At 45.5% G+C, this 23,918-nt stretch overlaps 1 protein-coding gene across 1 annotated transcript in view; it reads left to right on the plus strand.

The window, feature by feature from the left end:
• The window catches only part of LOC146869659 (long-chain fatty acid transport protein 2-like), a 327,567-nt gene that overhangs the window by 135,867 nt on the left and 167,782 nt on the right, over positions 1–23,918 (plus strand). Inside the window, exon 4 of the mRNA XM_085609559.1 lies at positions 1,397–1,521. Within this exon, the coding sequence (XP_085465685.1) occupies positions 1,397–1,521 (125 nt within the window). The remainder of the gene's footprint in view (positions 1–1,396; positions 1,522–23,918) is intronic.

Below are 23,918 nucleotides of genomic sequence, written 5' to 3' on the forward strand. Positions count from 1 at the left end.
GGTCCCACAATGCATTTTCCCCATGTTAATTTCCATGGGAAATTTTGCGACGAGCTACAGCCCGAACTGCTGAACGGAATGACCCCAAATTTAGCAGAAAGGTAGAGCTTGGTTCAGAAAGCGACCTTTTTTTTAAATGGTGTAAATCCGGATAGATAGATAGATAGATAGATAGATAGATAGATAGATAGATAGATAGATAGATAGATAGATAGATAGATAGATAGATAGATAGATAGATAGATAGATAGATAGATAGATAGATAGATAGACAGATAGATAGACAGATAGATAGATAGAGATATATTAGGAAAATAACAAGAGCACTTCTAGCTATATATATAGATATTAGGAAAGAGTGCTCTTAGGAAGGGCTCTTTTTATTCTCCTGATAATGTTGGCACTGTTTTCCGAATCGGCCGGAAACTTGATATATATAGATATATCATCAAATCATTATTTGAAAGGGACACTCTAACATGCCCCATCCCAAATTGCAATTAGTTATGTGTTTCTAATCTCATTTTACAATTGTGTATGACATTAGCAAATTGCAAAATGTGTTCAGTACATGGCAAATAAGCCATTTAGCAGTCTCAAACCCTGTGATTTAGCAAATCACAGGCTATACGACCGCTATTTAGCTTGGAGCATATGGCCCCAGATTTTCTGTTTTGGCACAAAAAATTATTCTGCAATTGATATTTTTCAAAACATATGGACCCATGGAAAAAAAAGCAAAGGTAATGCATCAATTTTGCCTGTGTAATGAATAAAGAGCTGTTTTCATTCATCATTGTCTGGGAGAAGGAAAGAGCTCCCTGAGAGATAGCACGGTAGTGGAGAGGATGTGCACAGGGGCCAGAGCTGCTGACTCGAGAGCTGGGGATCCTGAACCGAGTCTCGGCACCACCGCACAACAGCCTATAATTCTATGAAAATCACTTAATCTCTCTTTGTGATAAATTGTAATATATATATGATACAAGAGTAAAAGACAAAACTTTACGAAATTATAGTGCCACCAAAGCAGATGTTAACAGTATTTCTGCGCTGGGAAACTGATAAGAGAAGCAGTCGAGGAACAAGCATTGGTAAAAGCAGGAAAATATGCTACAGCCAATAGACAGGGAGCAAAGGTAAGTGGCACACACAGGAACCAATGAGCAGCTAGGAAAAAGAGGAGGCGGGAGTAATTCTCTTTTAAGTTTATATTAAAAACAATAGATTTCTCAATCACAGCGCAAGCGCTGTGCAGGAGAAACCTAATGAGTAAACGATCTTTTCTGATGTTATTGTTAGGATAAGATTCTTCTTCCATTTTTCAGTTCCAGATTTGCCTGTTTTAACTTGAAGAACTGTTCATATTGTATGTATAATGTTCTTTGTAATTTAGGGGCAACGTGTATATTGCGATCCAAGTTCTCTGTTTCTCAATTCTGGGAAGACTGCAGGAAGCATCGAGTCACTGTCATTCAGTATGTGGGAGAGATGCTGCGATACCTCTGCAATGCGCCTCAGGTGAGAGCCTTAAAGTCTGCAGAATCACAGAGACATATACTGCTCTCTTCATATACACAGGACCAAAAACTGGGAGGAGGTGGTGTGTTGCTAAAACTGTTGCAAGATTGCATAAGGGAGTTTGGGTAGTGCTATTTTAAGGCACTATCAGCGACATGGTTTTACACTGATTGGTGTTATATATAGTTGTAGGGCTCCACAGCAACGTAAAAAACATGACACTGCAACAAAAGAAAAGGACAAACCAGCAATACACCACCACAATAAAATCTTAGTTGGTAAGAGAACACTAATACACAACAGCATCTAACACAAAATCACTTTGTTCTAATGTTGTTTAGTTGTTTTGTTGCTGTATTTAGCTGTTCTTTTGTGTGGTTTATTGTATTGCCTTCTTGTGTGGTTTGTTGCTGTGTTGTGTCATTATTTTGCTTGTTTTTTCAGCTGCTATTTAGTTGTTGTACAGTTGTGTTCTGAAGCTCTGTTTTGTTGTTTTGAGATATGGTAGTGGTAGTGTGGTGTTTTATGCTGTTGTGTTGTGTATTTCATGCAGTTTTGTTTTACTGTTGTGTTAGTGCATTGAGATGTTGGGTGATTTCTAGCTTTGTTTGATGGTGCTGGCCTGCTGGATTATTGTGTTGCAGTGTTAGTCTATAACTATTGTTAATATATGTAGTTCTATTAGTAATATATTTTTATAGGTTTTGATATATAAAAAAAATCACAATCAACACATTTTAGAAAAACCTAATCAATAAACAGTTAAACACAGTCCAAAATAAACACTTTTTGGGTAGTACTTTCTTCATCTAAGCACATTATTCATAAGCCAGTACAGTAAGCATGGGCTTCCTTTATGTTTCAAAATGTCCAACCCTAGAGTTAGCCATAAATTAACTTTCCAGTAATACAAGCAACGTAGTTTCAATGGCACCTGACGAAGAATAGCAGCATGATGAATTTTCACTCCTTAAATCTCTTAGTGCACCTATATATGCTTTAATGCAGTCAAATGAGCTAGTCAAATCCATTGATTTAATAGCCTTAGTTGGAGGTAAAAGGGGTTTACGTAAGTATGGAGATGATTTCCTACAAATACATTGATTCATATATTCATGTTACATTTGATTTCTTATTAAGGCATCCTCATTTGCCATTTGTACAAAAATACACACATCAATTTGGCCTGGTCCTAAGCCAGTTCAATGTGGTTGCAGTATTGGTGTATAGATCATCATCACAATGTAATGCTGGGATACACTTCCTGCAATATGCATTGTTATAGTCCTCTCCTTGATGAGCTAAGTCAAATAATATTATCTACTAAGTAACCGCGGTCCATGTAGTCAACAGCGGTGGGGTGGTGGGGCCGTGTAAGGGGGAATTCCGAGGGACGATGCCGAGGGAAAATTAAATGAATAATAAATGTTCCCTCTGCATCGTCCCTCAGAATCCCCCCTTACACAGCCATACCGCCCCACCGCTGTTACCTGCATGGACCGCGGCTGCTGCTAAGGTATGATCAGGAGCCCTGGAGGTACTAAAGAATAACACGAGCATTTATATAAGATGTTGTGAAACTTACATATTGTGCATCCAGTCAATCTAATCTTGCCCTTTCCCCCCACTGCTAGTATGCTTTTTCATTTTATCGTTGTATTCATATCTTCACTTTAGTTGTTCATTGATACTTGTAGTGTTAACTCCTTTACTTGCCTCCAATTCCCTTCTCAAGTATTGGTGTTTTACTAAAGATCATTATTTTGATTTAAATTTTGCTTTCAATAAGTGAGGTACATTCAGCATATGCTGAAATTATGTTAAGGCCACATTGAAGGCCTGCCAGTGTTCTTGCAAATAATTTTATATAATTGGGTTAAGCTATGCTTCGAACAAGTGACCCCTATTAGTTTGGGTGGAAAGTGGAAACCTTCTTTGAGCTCCGCATGTCGATTAATGATGAGTAGATCAAACAATGGGCTGTGGGGATGCATCCCTACTTCCCACCCCGATCACACTGAAATTGACCTCCAATTTGTCGTTTCCTGAATGATCATATACCAGTTTTGGTGCAAACTAATAACTGTGGTCTTTGAAGCTGGTTTTCCCATCATAACTAATTTTTTCAGTGTAGATCTGTTCACAGTGTTGAAAGACTTGGAGTATGTGTCACATGCACAATACAGAGGCCCCACTCTTTCTTGCACTTGTGGCAAGGTCAACTGCCGCATGCACGGTCACCACTCTTTTCCTAAAGCCTATTCAACTAGGAGGTAAAGTGTAGGTTTTTGATGTCTACTTATTTATCCAGTCCAGCAAGATTTCAGCTGAGATATTGGCAGCAGGACTAAGCACTTCTAAAATGTGATAGTTTTCCAGTAAAGATGAGTAATGCATCTTTCCATGAATCAGGATAGATACTTCATTTGATCATTGTCTCCAAAACAGTGAGCGACCTGCATTAACCCAGCTACTTTGGGTCAATTCTCTAGGCGTGTCTACCACACCTATTGGGCCAAAAGCATAAGATTTCACTCAATTTTTTCAGTTTTATGATTTTCCCTTCTGTTATGTTACGGATCATAGCATCAGATTTAGTCACTTTGCCTGATTCAATCGATAAGCATGAACAGGTGCTAGATATTCTTGCCATTTATCTTCATCTGGAATATCTGTCATCCCATTATTCAATATCTTATCTGCAAGAAGACTAATTTCTGTTTTTCATCCTGCATTAATATCCTTCTGCATTTTATTCATCGAGAATCTACGATGGTTTCTTCTTAGACCTGGCATCATTTACGTGGGTTTCCCCTGTATTTTTTTTACCTCCTGTGTTTTGCTATGTGTTGGACTTCTTTTTTGCTGGTCTAGATGCTTTGGGCACTTTGCAACTGGCTCAGTGCCAAAGTGCAAGTGCTCCCCCTGTAAATTGTTGTTATGGATTGGTGATCCCCTAATTGGCGTATTTGATTTACTAGTCAGTCGTTTTTCACTATTGAAAGGCTATCTGTCCCATAAGATGGAAAGGAAGTTCATTTATTACATTTTATAAATATAACTTCCCATTGGAACAAGATGGGAAGATAAGGTTTAGTATGCCTGAACTCAGAATAGAAAGGTGCATCTTTAAGTTAGGATGGTCATTACATTCTGTGTTTGAAAATACTACTTTTAGAAAGTAGTTATTTTCTTGCTTAGCCATCCTGTGTGCCTCTGCTAGGTCTGTGTATTAATAGTCTGGCTTTGGAGTGACAGGGGCTGGGATGTGCATTCTGTTCAGACAGCCACTTGGGGGGTTGAGGTGTGCCCTGCCTTCCAGGGTGAGTCAGGGCTGGGCTGAATAGACCTGGACTGCATTCAGAGTAGGGGGAGGAGATTTCTTTCACACCTGAATGGGCCTGGCCTGCCTTGGACAATGCGGTCTCCACCTCCTGCCGGGCATCTGCACCAGAGACGACAAAACTGGTTCTGGCTGGGCAAAGACACTCTCTGCCTCCAGAGAACAAATCATTTTGTACAATAAAAAGTGGGGCCCAGAATTTGAGATCACTGTTGGACTTCAAGAGGAGCCTCTGCCACGGAGAAGAGCTGGAAGAATCAGGAGGAGTGCTGCTCCTTTGCTCTGTGTGTCTGGGGTTGGCCTGCAGTAGCTGTTTCTGCCAAGGAGAGGAACTGTGTGTATATATCCTGCTTGAGAAAGTATCTCCAAGGGCTTGGAAGTGGAGCTTGCCCCTTGTTCAAGAGGTCTCAGGAACAGCAAAGACCTCACCATCCCTCTGGGTGCCGTCTCTGGAACTGCTGATTTCAGTTGCCACAGAAGAAAAAATTCTGTGTCCTGAGGTCCTGCAGAAGACACTGCCGCACTTCGCACCGCGTCCTTAGTCTCACTGAAGCAGTCTTGACGATCGTTACCGAGCCGTTGCTTGCACCATGTCCTGTGGGCACCGCATTCTGCCTCACTTCACCCTGCCCATAGGTCATTGAAATTGTCGCCGCTTGACTGGAACATGGACCAGCTCTGTCGCCTGTACTGCAACCTGCCAGCTCCACATCAAGCTCCGATTCACCCTGCACCATAAGCCTGGGCCTCACTGACACTGTCTGGACAATCGTCACTGAGCTGCTGCCTGCACCGCAGCGTGAGGGTACCGCACCCTGCACCACTTCCATTATTGCAACGCAACTGCAGCGGTTGCCCCTACCGGCTCATACTATCGTGCCGGCCGCAATGAGAAAGGTACTGTTTTCGAGTTTGACTTTGCTTTAGCTGACCCCGCACTGACATGGGCAGCTGGAATTGTTAGACTCTGTCATTTTCAGCTATTTGTGAAATTTAAAGGTTATCTTGCAAAGTAACTTTTTTTTACAATATTGTATGTTGGATTCTTTTTGTCGTTTTTGGTCTTGTTTGATTTGGATAAAGATTACTTATTTTTCTAAACTGGTGTGGTGTCCATTTGTAGTGTTTTCACTGTGTTACTATATGCATGCACAAATGCTTTACACACTGCCTCTGAGATAAGTCTGTCTGCTCGTGCCAAGCTACCAAGGGGGCGAACAGGGGTTATTTTAGAAGTGTATCCCCCTTACCCTGACTAGGAAGAAGGATCCCTACTTGGACAAACGTGCGCACCATTGCCAGCTAGTGACCCCCCATTTAAAATATTTCCCTGTTCCTATTAATTAAACCTTTGCACATTTGTTTTGTCATTGGTATGTCTGAATTTTATAAGTTAATACACAGGTTGTTCTTCTTTCATTCCTCTGCATATAAATTATAGTAAGTGATGACGCAGCTCATGATCCAACTGTGCTTGATTATATTGCGTGCAACCAACAGATTTTATACTATGTTGCAAGCTTCCCTTGACATCCTACTTTTGGTAATGCTGAATTGCAGGACCCTAAGTCTAATAATTGGTAACTTATGTTTTTTTAAAAGGGGATAGGAGTGACCCCCATTGTTATCAGCCTATAACCCCAATCGATCCGACAGCCAAGGTACTAGGTAGAAAATTACTGGACCAACTTTAAAAGTGCGTAAATGAGAATAACATCATATCCCCTACCCCATTATGGATTTAGACAGGGTATTTCAACAGTTGATCAATGTTTAAACCACTGTTTAATAATGTGTACATATGTACTCGCCAAGGAAGGATATCTCTACTTGGCATTTATGGATCTGAGTACCACTTTTGATAAAGTTATAGGATCAGAATTGTGGAATATGCTAGTAAGGGTGTTAACCCACGTATTGTGCACCTTCTTGCCCAGCTGCACACCGATGTTGAGGGCTGTACTAGATTTGGGCCAGGTGGGGATTGCATCCCTTATATTAGGATCAGAAAAGGGGTTAGACAGGTGAGCATATTGGCACCATTTTTGTACAGCATTTATATCTTGATGACCAACTAGTGGGTGCTGCAGCTGATCCACCTAGGGCAGGAAATCACCCGATACCCATCCTTATGTACAAAGATGAACGTATCTTTAGGGCCTGAATGGGCCTGGTACTCCAAAAACTCCTAGACACTTTTGTAAAATTTATGGCTGACGTGGGCCTAACAACAAACACATCTAAATCATACGCCATGGTCTGTGGTCACCCCCCAGAGTGGATTAATCGGTTTCCAAGTTAGCAGGAACACACTTAAGTGAGCGACCTCCTTTACCTATGTAGGGACTCCGTTTGACAATAAGATCACCTGGGGGCACTTGAGGAGCGTGAGCGCAACCGAGTAGCTTCTCTGTTAAAATTTGCTGCTAGGTTAGGGTCTATGTCCCTTTAATCCACCATTACTATATATGAAGCAGGCCTGTGCCGATTGTCTGCTATGGTGTGGGGTTATGGGGATTCACTGACAATGCTCAATTGCAAATTAGCGAAAATTGATTTCCTCATAGAATATTATCACTTCCCAATTCCATTCCATCCATTTTAGTTCACGAAGAACTAGGTCTTCAATATTTGGGGGATATATTGAAGTTGACGCCCACACTGTTATGGTGTCAGTATGGGGCAGGCCAGAAGCTGATATGACACATGCTGTAATCACTGAGTGTCAGGTTTCACAAAATTAATTGGCGAACTTATGTCAGAGAAGATCTTCGCCTAATTGGCAGAAGGGATTTGTTTGACAATCCGTCAGAAATGAATCGTACCCACAAACCATGGTAAAAGCTTACCTACTAAAATTGATAGTAGAAAAGAGATGGGAGGCTCAAACTAAGAAGAAGTCTGTTGAGGTATATTTTCCATTAAGCACAACCCCAGCCATTGAACCATACCTGCTTAAAATTCAATGCAATAAACCATTTCACCTTATTAGATTTAGGCTGGAATGGCTCATTTTTAGTATCATATCCCTCAAGTGTATACAATAGTAACAATCTTCTTCCTTGTCCATGTAATTCAATAGTACTGCAGTCACAACTTAATCTATTCTTTTTCTGTTAGTTAGCTAGAGAACAAAGAACCAGCATTTAGAGACTGTTAGTGCAAAGTTTAAATATAACTATAAGCTAACTAAATTAATTCCTTCATAAAGAGAGCTTAGAACTTCTAGCTTGCTACAAGGCTGCAAATGTCACTATGATTGAAGATGTATCAATGTTCAGGTTACCTACACAGTGAACATACTTCTGTATACATTTTAAGGCATCTTGGGATTGCCCAATAGCGATAGATCAGCATTTCTAGATTTTTTTTTATAAGGTATTGGGTTGCTGGTTGAGGGGCTCAAACCCTAATGAAGCAGGAGCCACAATCCATGTCACCTGTGCTTATCCCCCGGTAGCTTGGCACAGAGCAGTCAGGCTTAACTTAGAGGCAATGTGTAAATTATTAGTGCAACATTTTAAATAGTTACACACTGACAATACATCACAAAAGCCTCCCACACTAGATTTAGAAGGATAGATTATTTTCTATTTAATAAAACAAGACCAAAACAACAAATCCAATCCATCCAATCAGTAGAACCAGAGATAAGCAGGTTTTAAGATGTTAGTAAAAAAAGCACTGAAAAACACAGAGCGCAAACTGTGGATATCTTGCCATGCCGGACAGGGACAACGTCACAAGTTCATGCTAACCATAATGGAGCACAGCTGGCTTCAGGGACCTGGTGAGGCCAGCTGAGCAAGAGTACCTTACAGCCTCGATTACGAAGCATTGTAAGGTCCCATGCCGAGGATGCTTCATGCAGCCAAGGAGAGGCAACAATTCCGAAGAGTTGTGGAGTTGTGATTGAAAGGTCAGCATTTATTGTGGAGAATCCAGTCAACAAGGGCGTGTTGTTGTGTGCAGATTTAGATTCCGTATATAGGTTTCCCTAGTTATGCCCTTATATAGGTACAATTCACATTGCCCTTATTTGGACATAGAAATCCGGCCCTTATTTAGACATTGTCCATACAAACCAAATACAGGCATAGCCACCTACATCCGTCCATCCACGTCACAACAAATTCTTGGAAAACCAGACCCTTAAGCCTTTAGGAATTTCCCTCAGCTTGAATATTGATTTCTCCAAGAACTCATTAAGTATGCATGAACATCTATTCCTTAGGGGTTCATTCATGACGTTCCTCTGCCCGACTTTTACGTCAATACTGGCATTCCTAGACACCTTCAAGGTATAAATATACCAGCACTCGCCCTGGCAAATTGCGGTTCCCGGAGGATTCGATCCAACCCAGACTACGCGGTTCGCCAGGGCAAGTTGGGAAGGAGATCGAGTGCACTGACCTGACGCTACCATCCTGTTCACAAAGAATCCAGTTCCAGTGCTCTCTGACTTCCCTTGCGGGGGGTTAGACTATCGAGTCCAGAAAAGAGATTCCAACCTCTCTCATTCTAAGGTATGGAGTTGACTAGAACTTAGAGAAACTTTTGGCAACTCTTGGCTAAACTAAAATATAGCTAGCTATACTTTAGAAATGGCACCTACTTCAAACCTCATACTGCACTTAGGTTAGGTACACTGGGGGTCCTGACTTTAACCCGCTCTGGGCTCGGAGGAATGGTCAGCTAACATGTAGGCTCTGTAATTATCCACATGAGTCCTGGTTACATCTGTTATGTTGTTGTCCTCATCTTGCCAATGATCGTCGTCGCCTACTGGTCCCAGTTTATCGGGAAAAGTTACTGAGACATTGCAGGGAAGCATCTGATTTATGCTTAAGTAATAACTCAGCCCAAGTTTTAGCAAGAGCTGGGAAGTTTATTAATATTATCTTAACTGCATTGCACAATGCGCAGCATTAAGAAACTGACAAACCCTATTCTTATTTGCACATAGGAATGTCGATGAAAGTTAAACCCTTTGTGATAAGCACTGTGACATTTATTTTTGCATTCACCTGATTTACAAATGTATATACAATTTTTTTTTCTTTTCTTTTTATTAACTTTTATATTTTAATCCTTGAATTTTATTAAGACGTTTGTATGTTACAGTTTTAATTAACTGTATAATTAAGTACACAAGTACACTGGGGTAGAACAATTTAGAAGCATTAGAAGCGTATCACATTTTAGCTTATGCTATTGATGTATGTATTTTGATCAATATATGTCACAGCTACAAATCATGCTATTGCAGTATCATTTTATCTTACTGCTAACCTTGTACATATTGTACTTTGCAGTCTGTCTTACAATTGTAGCAATTGGGCCGGTCGTTCCACGCACCGCGCCCACTCCCCGTGAGTGAGCCCAGGCTTCCCCCGCTTCTGCCGAGTTTCGCCGCTGCCCTGCAGCTGAGTTCCTGGGCCTCTGTATTTTGTATTCTGTCTCTGTATTTTGTTTCCTGCCTCTGTATTTTGTTTCTGTGCTTCTTTTTTCTCCTTGTTTGCGCCGTTACTGTGTCCTGCCCCTGCTGCGCTTCCCGCCTTTTTCCCCGCTCCCCGCCGCTGCTCCCCTGCGGCCCGCCCCTTTTTCTTCTGTTTCCCTTCCCATTCGCCGCCCCGCTCCCGCCTCCCAGCTGCTCCTCCCTCCCACTTGGCCATTTATGGCGGAGTGCACGCGGTGGTGAGCAGTGACCCTTGACCCTGCTCTGGGCCGGTCGCTCCACGCACCGCGCACACTCCCCGTGAGTTTGCCCAGGCTTCCCCCGCTTCTGCCGAGTTTCGCCGCTTCCCTGCAGCTGAGTTCCTGGGCCTCTGTATTTTGTATTCTGCCTCTGTATTTTGTTTCCTGCCTCTGTATTTTGTTTCTGTGCTTGTTTTTTCTCCTTGTTTGCGCCGTTACTGTGTCCTGCCCCTGCCGCGTTTCCCTCCATTCTCCCCGCTCCCCGCCGCTGCTCCCCTGCGGCCGGCCCCTTTTTCTTCTGTTTCCCTTCCCATTCGCCGCCCCGCTCCTGCCTTCCAGCTGCTCCTCCCTCCCACTTCGCCATTTATGGTGGAGTGCACGCGTACGCGCAGCGAGCACGCGCAGCGGGCGCGCCGATTGCGCGCCAAAGGCACGCCAAAGGCAAGCCCGTCTACGCCCGTCCGCACCTGGACCGCGCCCAGTGCCAGAAACCCTGGTCCTCACCGACGCAAGCCCGCCCGACTGAGCTACGACGCCGCCACCCTCCTCGCTCTCAACACCGGCCGGATCAACGACTGCTACCGAGCCACCCCGAGACGCACCCACGGACCCTTCACCTGCCAAGCCTGCAAGTTCACCTGCCTCCGGACCTGCACCGCACCCGCCAAACCCAACACCAGCAACAACCACCTCAAGTGTATCCTGCTCAACACCCGCTCCGTTCACAGGCACGCCGTCGAACTCTGGAACCTCCTGGACACAACTTCACCAGACGTCGCCTTCCTCACAGAGAACTGGATGAACGCCTCCTCAGCCCCCGACATCGCCATAGCCATCTCGGACGGCTACAAGATCACACGGAGGGACTGCGTCAACCAAGCCGGAGGAGGCATCGCCATCGTCCACAAAAACACCCTCCGCATCACGACCAACTCCGACAACAGCCTCACTGACGCCGAACACCTCCACTTCCAGATACACACCGACCCCAAGACCACCCTCAGAGGCACCCTCATCTACAGACCCCCGGGACCACGCACACAATTCAGTGAAGCAATCGCAGACTTCGTCAGCCCGCACGCACTCACCTCATCGGACTACATCCTCCTTGGAGACCTCAACTTCCACTTGGAATACGACAAGGACCACAACACCGCTGCCCTGCTGGACAACCTCGCCAACCTCGGACTCAAGCAACTGGTCAACACCCCCACCCACTACGCCGGCCACACGCTTGACCCCATCTTCTCCTCCAGCAAGCACATCTCCTTCAGCCACTCCACCGGACTACACTGGACAGACCACAGCTGCGTCCACTTCACCTTCAGGAGAACAACGATCCACCACCACCCGCAACAGGCCACCCGCAGAAGCTGGAGCAAGATCACCTCCGACCAGCTCACCACCGCCCTCAGCCAGAACCCACCCACCAACACAACGGACCCCAACGAAGCAGCACGCAACCTCGCACAGTGGCTCACCAGCTGCGCCGATGACCTCGCACCACTGAGGAAACCTCCCAGCAGACCCGGCAGCAGGAGAACCCGGTGGTTCACCGAAGACCTCAAGAACTCCAAGAAAACCTGCCACACCCTCGAGAAAACCTGGCGACACAACCCGACAGCAGACAACATGACATCCCTCAAGGACGCCATCCGCAAACACCACCAGCTGATCCGCACCACCAAAAGGACGTCATTCAAAGAACGGCTGGACAACAACTCCCACAACAGCAAGGAACTCTTCAGCGTCGTTAAAGAGCTCTCCAACCCCAGCGCCAGCAACAACGACATCACACCCTCGCAAAACCTCTGCGACTCACTCGCCACTTTTTTCCACCAGAAGATCGCAGACATACACAACAGCTTCGCCGCCCAGACCACGCACCCAACCACTGAAGCAACGCCCCCCACTACCACCATCGGCACCTGGACCCCCGTCAGCACCGAAGACACCACCCGCATGATGAACACCATCCACTCCGGATCCCCTACTGACCCCTGCCCACACCACATCTTCAACAAAGCTGTCTCCATCATCGCACCCCATCTCCGGGACGTCATCAACAGCTCCTTCGCTTCCGCCACCTTCCCGGAGAGCTGGAAACACGCCGAGATCAGCGCCCTCCTGAAGAAACCGACCGCGGACCCCACGGTCCTCAAGAACTTCCGTCCCATCTCGCTCCTCCCCTTTCCGGCCAAAGTCATCGAGAAGACCGTCAACAAACAACTCTCCGCCTTCCTCGAGACGAACGGCTACCTCGACCCCTCACAGTCCCGCTTCCGAGCAAACCACAGCACCGAGACCGCCCTCATCGCTTCCACCGACGACATCAGGTCCATGCTCGACAACGGGGAAACAGCGGCCCTCATCCTCCTGGACCTCTCGGCAGCCTTCGACACGGTATCCCACCGCACACTGATACAGCGACTCAGCAACTCCGGCATCCAAGGAGCGGCCCTAGAGTGGATCATCTCGTTCCTCACCGGAAGAACCCAGAGAGTCCGCCTCCCACCGTTCCGCTCCGAGGCCACCGAAGTCATCTGCGGCGTCCCACAAGGATCCTCACTCAGCCCCACCCTCTTCAACATCTACTTGAGCCCTCTCGCAGCCATCGCACGTCAACACAACCTCAACATCATCTCCGACGACACCCAGCTGATCCTCTCCCTCACCAACGACCCCGCCTCCGCCAGATCCAGCCTCCAGGAGGGCATGAAAGACGTCACGGAATGGATGAAGCTCAGCCGTCTGAAACTGAACTCAGACAAGACGGAAGTCCTCACCCTGGGACCATCCCCCTCCGCCTGGGACGACTCCTGGTGGCCCCCGTCACTGGGCACCGCACCCAAGCCTACGGACCACGCACGCAACCTGGGCGTCATCCTGGACTCCTCCCTCACGATGACCAAGCAAGTCAATGCCGTCTCATCAACTTGCTTCAACACCCTGCACATGCTCCGTAAGATCTTCCGATGGATCCCCACCGAAACCAGGAAGACAGTCACCCAGGCCCTCGTCACCAGCCGCCTGGACTACGGGAACACCCTCTACGCCTGAACCACTGCCAAACTTCAGAAAAGACTCCAACGCATACAGAACACGTCAGCATGTCTCATCCTGAACGTCCCCCGCCACAGCCACATCTTCGCCCATCTGAGAGACCTGCACTGGCTCCCCATCAACAAGAGGATCACGTTCAGACTCCTCACCCACGCACACAAGGCCCTCCACGACATGGGCCCGAAGTACCTCAACAGCCGCCTCACGTTCCACACACCCACCCGCCAGCTCCGCTCCGCCAGCCTCGCCCTCGCCTCCATTCCAGGCATTCGCAAGACCACCGCCGGGGGAAGGTCCTTCTCCTACCTGGCGGCCAAAATGTGGAACTCCCTCCCAACCCACCTACGGCTGACCCAGCACCATCTCTCCTTCAGGAAACAGCTCAAGACCTGGCTGTTCGAGCAGTAGCGACCTGCCCCCCCAGCGCCTTGAGACCCTTGCGGGTGAGTAGCGCGCTATACAAATTCGCCGATTGATTGATCGATTGATTCATATATCTTGCATGAGAAATAAGACTGTTCAGTAAACCCTGTTATTGAAACGCCCGTCTCTCTATTTCTGTGCAACTCTGTAGAAACGAAGCATGCACTTGTTTCCACGATTCTGAGACTGTTCCGATTCTAAAAGGAAACAAAGTTGTCATGTTTATGCGGTTGTCAGAGACTGATCCCTTCTTGTATATTTGAGAAGTTTCTAGTGACCTCTGAGTTAGCTGGCACACGCAAGTAATTAAGTTTAATATACTCGATAGAGACATACTGACCTTAGTCCTATGTCAAATCTATAGTGTATGTTATTCCAATGCGCAGAGCTTATCAGGGATATAGGAACTACACAACAGTGTGATGCGAAATCTGTTGTTGAGGATGCGTGGCATAGTCGAGGTGATGCATCGATTCCAAGGAGCTGCAATGCAAGACTTGTGCTGTCGTCGAGGCTGCTGCTGACAAGAGCTTTGCGGACCAAGGGCCTGCGTTGAGAAAACTTTGCACGGGTGGCAGTTTTGATGCAGACTGCGAGGCCGATGTGGGGTCCTTTATGTTCTTGGAACCCTTGCAGCAAAAGCGATGCATCAGATCTGATTGGGTTTGCCCCACTCATCAGAAGATATGTGTAGGTTCTGCTGGGTCCGCAGGTGGCCTTGCAGTCAACCTTCAAGCCTACTTCCAAGTGTCCAGGACTGGGGTGGCATCACTTGGCAAAGTAGGACTCACAGATAGCAGAGCCCAGGTGCTGGGGTCAAGGTTGTTGGAGCCCTGTGTCCCTGAGGCTCAAGTCAGGAGGCCAGCCAGACTAACTTCAGGGTTTATACAACCTTTTGTGAAGAGGCAAGGCGCAGCCTATTCAAGTGTAAGTAGGGCTATGGGCAACTTTGCCCTCCCATCCTGCCAGTAATGCCCCATCCAGGCACACCTAAGCTCACTATTGTGTGTGGCTGTCTAAGAGGAATGCACAAAGCCCAACTGTCAGCTACCCACACTCATGTGACCTAGAGGCAAGCTACAGGCATTTAATCACTAAGGCTGGAAAATGGTAACTTTTTAAAAGTGGTGTTTTTAAAATTATAATTTACAATCCGGCTTTACTATAAGAGAGAGTTTTTTATTACAGTCCCACAGACATCAATCAGGAACTGATTACCTGTTCCCATATGGAAGATACAGCTTATTAAATGTACTCCAATGTTATCCTGTGGGAGACGTGGGCCTTGCAAAGGTGTTTCACAACCAGGGCATGTAAAACTTAAAAATGCATGCCCAGCCTTTTTAAACCCAGCACCCTGCCTGTCCAGGGCCTACCCTAGGGGTGACTTATATGTATTAAAAAAATGTTTGGGCCTGGCAAAAGGTTTCTTTTTCCAGGTTGAAATGGCAGTTTAACACTGCACACACATGCTGCAATGGCAGACCTGGGGCATGTTTTTAGTGCTACCTAAGTGGGTGGCACAATCAGCTTCTTAAGCATACAACTAAAACATACTAAGCACAGTGCTGGAAATTTGCTCTCAAATGTGACACCTAACAATTGTAATTAAAGGCTCAACTTCTCATACAGGGAATACATTGCAGGATTGCTATTTAATAATGCTTTTTTATGGATTCCATGTTTTGAATTTTGGGACATCATTATTACCAAAGAAATATAAGAGTTCACTCTCTCCAAGCCTATCCCATCAATAGTTAGACAAAAGAAAATATATATTTTTAATCCTACAAGATACCATTATTTCTGTTTGTGAGGTGCTCATTTTAACAAAAATGGGATCTAGTGAAAAGTAGAGGTCTTCTAGGTCTTGCTGCTGTTCTCTGGGAGTCTCATTCATAATTATCAAACCATCTGGTTATCATAATGAATTAAAATTATGATCAATTAGTTTCAAGGGTCATGTCACTCTCTGATCAATAAAACACGAGAGATGCTGTAGAGAGCTTTGTTTTACGTCACTTCCATTACAGATTAATTTAGTTAATCCTTGTTCAAATCCCATTATAACCCTAGTTCGCATAAAACTAAATTTGGTAACTAGGCCCTGAAGTAGATATTTAGTGACAACAGTTTTGTCATAAACTAGCACTATTAACATTATCAAAAGCTGTTCTTAAATCAAGAAAGACTGCATAGATTAGTTGTGTTTTGACAAGTTTTTGTCTGTGATAAACTTTATAGTAGTGATGTTATCTAGACCTGAATAACTTGCCCAAAAGCCTACTTGTTTCATGCAAATTACTTTATTCCCATGCCCCCATGTCTAAAGATATGGATGTTGTAAATATTTTCCTGACAACATCGAAACATGCAATTTGACAACATTTTCTGGGTACACCTGATTACTCTTTTTGTAAAGAGAATACAATCCCTTTTATAAATTGGTGATTATTCCCTTTCTGTAACAAATGTCAAAAAGTGGCATAAAAATGCTCCTTTAAGACCTGGGCATTCTTTTATTCTCAGAATTGGGAGTTTATTCAGGACTTGTGTCTTACATAGTCTTGATTCGCAAATACGTCTTTCTATATCTCTTGTGAACGGTGAGAAATGAGTGGTATGGAATTTTATAAGAGTTAACAGAAAATATATGAGGAATCCCAATTTGTTTCCAGATTGAACAGCTTGATATGCGAAATCTTGTGTTAGAGTATAATGCTTTTAGTTTTCAAACATTGTGAGTTTTGTTTTTATTTACAAAGCTTGTTTTACTGATAACCAGGCCTTCAGATCTTCTACTTTATTAATACTTTTTATCCCAAGCACTTAAAAAGGTTCTACTAGGGGAAATAAAAATTACCTATGAATTAATTCATTTAGTTTCCTATACAAAAATGTTCTGTATTAAAATATGGGTAAAGTAAAAGATTTAGAGTTTTCCTTTGATATAGGCTTTAGCTCATGACAGAAAAATCATTTTTTCTCAGAAAAGTTCAAAGGTGGATACTGCTATTTGCTCCACCTCAAACCACCTATTAGATTTCAGAATATTTAATACATAGTTATAGAGTTTTTTAGATGTTACACTGGACCAATAACATTTTCCTTTTGAGCGAGTTACTAACAGTTCCCCATCTTATAAGTGCCAATCTAGTGCTAACTCAGGTGAGCTGTTTAGGGAAAGAAGCAACACATTATAATAACTTAAACAAGTAACTCATATTTACTTTGCTTTATCAAACTGGAAGGTGATATACATGAAAAAAATATAATCAATTATCAATCTATTCCCAGTGGTTCCTGATGGTATAGCACCCTGAATTCTCCAGTTCAACATTTTTATGGGTAATCATTTCCGAGTCAATGATACTCGAGGTTGCATTTTGTTCTTCATCGGCACCCTCCTCCCATACAGTTTAAGAGCTGCATAGGACATCTCTGCTTTAAAATCTTCAACTACTATTCAGTTATTTCCAACTTTGTATTTACAGGTATCTCTGGTTCCTGTTGTATTATAATTACTAATGTGTCATATATATTTCTGGGGGGATGTATACAGAATCAATTTTTGACCTATACAATTCATTTCATACCGGCGCAATAACCATAATGCACTGATGACTTAGATAAGATGTTGAGATAACAAAATATTTGTGTTCAAATTTTGCATTTAAAAGAGTAGGTAACCCCATTTTAGAATGACAACTAATACTCAGATAAGCCTGAGAGTGAATTACACAGCAATTGTTAAACCTCCCACGCAACAATCACAAAGGTTTCTTGAGTGTTATTGACAAATCATAGCTTTATTAAAAACTCTTTTTTGAAAATACAGATTTCATGGACAAGCCATATCCCAACTATACTAAATCTCCTCCCTAGATGATTTAGGGTGCTTAGGAGCTAATCCCAGGAATCCCAAAAGACAAACCTTTTATATCGTTTGTGCATAATGGTTGATACCATCCTGGAACTCCCAGATGATATTACCCTAAAGTTTGACAATTTCCATAGAATAAAAAACTTGAGAAAGTTTGTATGTTTTCGACTGGGCAATAGAGGACAAATCATAGTAGGGACATAGTGGGGACTTGAAGAGTGACAATTGTAAGTGCTAGTAGATTACTCCTCATAAAGAAATACATAGGTCCAAATTACATAGAAGACCTCAGAGCTAGCTAAGATCAAATTCACAGCATTAAGACTAGCAACATGATGCAGGGGCTGATTTAGATCCCGGCAAATGGTTTACTCCATCATTACGGTGACGGATATCCCGTCCACCCAAAATATAAATCCCATAGGTTAAGAATGGGATTTATATTTCGGTATACAGGAAATCCGTCACGTTGTGACAGAGTAACCTGTCCACCGAGATCTAATTCAGGCCCTTAGTGTTTGAGTAGTGTCATAACAACCCTTTTACTTTTAAGAAAATAATTATTTGCCATATCTTGATTATTTTTCAGGCTTAAACTGAGAATCGAATAAAAAAAATCTAGAAATGTAGATTTGTTAAGAAATAATCCTTCTACTCAAAGAAAAATTTATATCACCCAAGTAAATGCTATTCTTATTAGACACTTTCTACCCATCATCCATTCCTAGGGTATTACCGATAAAATATGTTCTCAGTTCTTCTCTTCTATAGTTTCTGTGGCAGGAGGAACACCTAATTCTAAATTATTGCCCTTTGATTATATTCTCTGATCCTTTTTATCCCTCTGTTTAATAAAAGGGGATATAAGTGGGTTTGCAATAATTGTTTATACCCTTCACCTATCTTTGGAGAGTAACTGATTCTCAACTTTTTGTTCAATAGCCATTTCTTCAGTCCATATCTTTACCTCTCAACTGTTTTCTGATGTTACTAGCCCTTAGGTAGGCATCTTTTCTTCACTTTTATAGGCCAATGAGATAATGTTATTTAGCGATTTCATTTTGAAATTTCTATTGATGAAAACGTTTCCTCTGAGTACACCTTAATTTATTTGATTTTAACTTATTGAGGCGTATTCTCACCATTAACTTATTACTAAAATAGGATAATTGTCACTCTCTAACTTTATTTATTCTCCTTTGTCCATAGCTTTATCTGTAGCCTTACCTTTATTTCATCTGTGTCAGAAAATAGATCACATAATGAATATACTTCATTATCTTTTCTCTTCAGTTTCTTTTCTTACTTTTATGTTTTACTTATTCAATCCATCATTTCAAATTTCAGGTTTATTTGAGACTGGGGAGTTACACTTGCCAATAGTTTGTGTAGTATCATTTAAAAAACTCTGCAAATGGGCTTAATTGTCAGTCAACTTCATTAGTTTCACTAAATGTTTATGTAGCTAATGACTTTAGGTCTAGAGTATCAGGCACATCAACTATTTCTTTTGGAATCCATTCAACGTTAGATAAAATAGAGTAAAAAATACTGAGTCTGAATCCTTTGGGAATGGAGATGCAATTTGATCGAACCTGGATTGATCCTTGAGGTGGCCTATGTTTCAAATTAAAGTTTCTGCTACATGAGAATCCATATATACTTTCCTAGTTTGAATAAGTATTGTTATTTGTGGAAGAATAAAGGGTGTAGCTAATAAAACAAACGTATCTCATGAGTTAGAATTAATTTCCTCCTGAATATTTTTTTCACTGTTATTTGATGTGTTTCCAATGTATTAAGTTCCTATTTACTGAGTTGACTCAATAGTTTTGTTTAAACTGGAGAATTAATTGGAGAGGGGAAAAGTGGAAAAGTGACTCACTGACTGGTACCATTTGAACCAATACACAAACCTTCTGTTACATTCATAAACATCCTGCCTCTAAAGACAACAACACCCGGAATACAAGTCCGTAATTGGATTGTAAATAATCATGTTGTTGCAATGTGAGCTCTTTTTGGGTGTTCACCCTCAGTTTTTCATTTGTTTTGGGACTTGCCTGCAGGTAAACTTGAACTCTAAATCTTGAACACTTCTATCCAGTGGCGAGTATGTGTGTTCTGACCCCTAAAACATGTCAAAACATGTGAAAGTTGACATAAAACCTTAGTTGCACATTTACTTTTCAAATAGGATCATAGTATATGGTGCAGAAAAAAAAACAGAATGGAAAGTTAAATGCCATTTGTGGGCTGAAACATCTATTGTACACTAAATGTGCAGTGAAAATATGGTCTACCATGTGCGGCATGACATAAGAAGCTTGAACCCTGCTGCACAGGCCTGTCAAAATCACCTTTATGACAGATAAAAAAAGCCTGATTTTAAACATTAAGGTGCCAATTCCGATCCGGTAAAAACCGGGTACGAACCGTCGGACGGAGCCTTTTCTCCGTCCGACTCGTACCCGGTGCGAAATCCATCCGAAAATGCAAGTACGATTCATACGGAAACACCATTTCCGTACGAATCGAACAAAACACCGACCGAACAGAAACAAAACACAATTCCGATCCTGAAAGGCGCCGACGTGACGTCGGTACGCATCCAGCCTACGTTTCACGAACCAGGAAGTACGATTCGAACCGACGTCATCCCGCACGGAAAATATTTACCGGCTGCCAAAAACTGCCGGGAAATCAGGACGACACACGCAAGGAGCAGCTGGACGCGACGAACAGACATGGACCCGAACCTACGTGCCATCCCTGCCCTCCTAGCAGTCCACCTGGCGTACAGGAACCGACGCAGACGCCGCAGAAGGTCAGCACAACAACCAGGGGCAAAGGGGGGGGCAGGGGCAGGACACACAACACCAACACATGGTACCAAATCACACATGGCCTGGACATACCTGACCATCAGGGCCTGGTCACTTCCAGGGGTGTGGGCGAGGCCAGCAACGCAAGCGTCCGCCACAACGGAAGTGGATGGTCACGCGAACCGGTACGTACCCTACCCTACCCACGCGTCCCCCTACGTCACTCCAACAATGGCGGTACGGCCCGTACCCACGTCAGAAATGCCTTGGTACGGCTCGTACCAGCATTGCTGGGGTCATGTAGGGGTACGCGTGGTACGCCCCCAAGGCCTGTGTACGGTGTACGGTGCAGACCCCACGGCACCGCAACAATGGGGGGACGCACCGTACCCACCCACCAAAGGCATGTGTACGGCCCGTACCCAGGCACGCAGAGCGTGGGTAGGGGTATGTACGGACCGTACCCCCACCCGTGGAAGTACGGCCCGTACCCCCACCCGTGTATGTACGCACCCAAGCACCACCCGTGTATGTACGCATTCAACCCCCACCCCACCCGTGTATGTACGCCCCGAACCCCCACCCGTGTATGTACGCCCCGAACCACCACCCGTGTATGTACGCACCGAACCCCCCCCAGCCGTGTATGTACGCCCCGAACCCCCACCCGTGTATGTACGCACCGAACCTGCAATAAGAATGGTGTGTGCCAAACACCCCCAGCAGTGCCCAGACACAGGAGGGGTGGGTGCAGAGTCCTCCCAGCAGTGCCCAGACACAGGAGGGGTGGGTGCAGAGTCCTCCCAGCAGTGCCCAGACACAGGAGGGGTGGGTGCAGAGTCCTCCCAGCAGTGCCCAGACACAGGAGGGGTTGGTGCTGAGTCCTCCCAGCAGTGCCCAGACATAGTACAAGATACCCCATCAACAAGACCAACAAGGGTGATACCCCAGATGCAGGCGGAGCCATCGCTGAGCCAGCATGGCTATATTGAACGGCAACCCTCACACATCCAGGAAATGTAGACACAGCACAGCACAGCATTTGGGAGACACCCTGCAGGGAAAATGGCCTGCTCCACAGAGGATGGAACACACCTTGGGACAATGTCACCATACAGTGAGAGCAAACATGACCAAATACCATTGGCAGAGACCTTTGTGATGGCACGCAGATGGCAGGGTACACCCCATGAGCAGCACACTCCAACATTTCACAGACCCCTAACACATTATCACCACCCCAACTCAGGGAGCACCAGCACCAACAGCAAGTCCATGAAAGCATCAGTGTGCAAAACCAAAAGAAAATGCTTTATTCAGCAGGAAAATATCTCTGAGAAAATGTCCACTATGTACAAGGGCCATGGGCCAGCCCAGCAGCAAAGTCCGGGGGGGGGTACACATCGGGACGTGTGTCCCCTAGCTTGCCTGCACAGTTCACAAGTCCATTTCATCCACAGAAGAGGGGGCATCAGGGGGGAGGGTGGAAACAGGCACCGCAGGGACAGGAGGGGAAAGGGTAGGTGTTGTGGGTGCAGGGAGGGATGATTCTGCCACAGGGGGGGTGCCAGCGCCAAAGGTGGAGGACAGAATGGCGCTGCACACGTCGGCAAGTTCCCCCAGCGACTCCCCAGCACCCAATCCAACCACAGGCTCCAAGGAGGGGGGGGGGCAAAGGGATGGGTCGCAGCGCCACTGGGGGAGGGTGTGGACAGGGTGGGGGACTCAACTCCCCTGGCCGGGTCCCGCCTCCACCGCTTGCGGGGTGGTGTCATCCTGGGGCTGGGGGGCACACTCGCAGTGGATGATGCTGTCACCGACTGTTGGCCAGGAGAGCTAAGGGGAGTGGATTTGGAGGGAGTGGGTTGTGTGGAATGCGGACTCCCACTGTGGCTGCGTGTTCTACGTTTCCCCCCCGACCCAGTGGGTGTGCCTTCCTCACCCTGTGTGTGCGTGACAGGAGGTGTGCGCTTCTGCTTCCCTGGTGGTGTGGTGCCTGTGTCTGTTGGGGTGCGTGCACGCTGACGTCTGGATGTGCGTGTGACAGGCACGGAAGTGGGAATTGTGGATGGGGCAGGGGTAGGGAGGGGTACGCAGCGCTGCAGGAGATCCAGTGCTGCAGTCAGTGTGGAGTCTATGGACCTCAGCAACTGCCGTTGGTCAGACTGCGCAGCCGACATGCCCTCCATGTATGCCTCCATCTGGGTCAGCACCTGGGTGTGGGCATGGAGGACATTTAGCATCGCAGTCTGACCAACCTGCAACTGCCTCAGGATGTCCACAGACTCCGCACTCACCGCAGCAGTGGTGACAGGGGCAGGGGGTGCGGTGCCTGGCAGGAAGGATGTGGGGACCGAGCACGGAGGGAAGGGCCACGAGCAGGTGGGAGGCCGGTGATGGAAACTGAGGTGGCGGGGGGATGTGGAGGGCTGCCATCAGCTGGGGGGGCAGACTCCGCCACCTCTGGGAGCTCAGCCTCGGACCCGTCTGCGTCATAGTCTGTGTTGGCAGTCGACAGGTCCTCTGCCTCACTCCCTTCGGCCTCCGTGCCACTCCATGTGCCAGACAGGACAGCACTGCTGGCACTGGTGCTCAATCCCTCCTCCCGGTCCGTGCTAGTGTCTCCTTCCGTGTCCCCCGGCGATGCTGTGGGCAAGGTGAAGAGACAGGAGATAATCAGACACCTGTACACATATGTCACATGAGTCAAATATACATAGGTCACATTGCATAGCCTGAAAAGCAACAGGAGTAACACCTACAAAACAATGTACACATGTAGGCCATGGAACACACAGTTTTTCGACCCACCATGCCACTGAGACACAATGGAGAGCATGACACAATAGCAAATCACTGCACCTGAAATTTTACAGAGGAGCCAGCCTCTGGGGACAAATGTGCACAGCACCTGCACCACACTGCGTCTTCAAAAAGGGATGAGCATGAATGATATACATTTACTCTTGCCGCATGCTGCAAAGGCAATACATGAAACCAGGCCAAACATGACTGGGTCACTGCACCTTGAGCGTATGTCCAGTCAAACATCACACACAGGCCACACCCAGCAAGGAGGATGAAGCTTCTGACATGTAGGCCTTGTACGCACAAACCACCCACACCTGAGACAATCTCATTGAGACGGAGAAAGTATGTACAC

Source organism: Triturus cristatus, chromosome 1_1, assembly GCF_964204655.1.
Source record: "Triturus cristatus chromosome 1_1, aTriCri1.1, whole genome shotgun sequence".
NCBI classification, from domain to species: domain Eukaryota; kingdom Metazoa; phylum Chordata; class Amphibia; order Caudata; family Salamandridae; genus Triturus; species Triturus cristatus.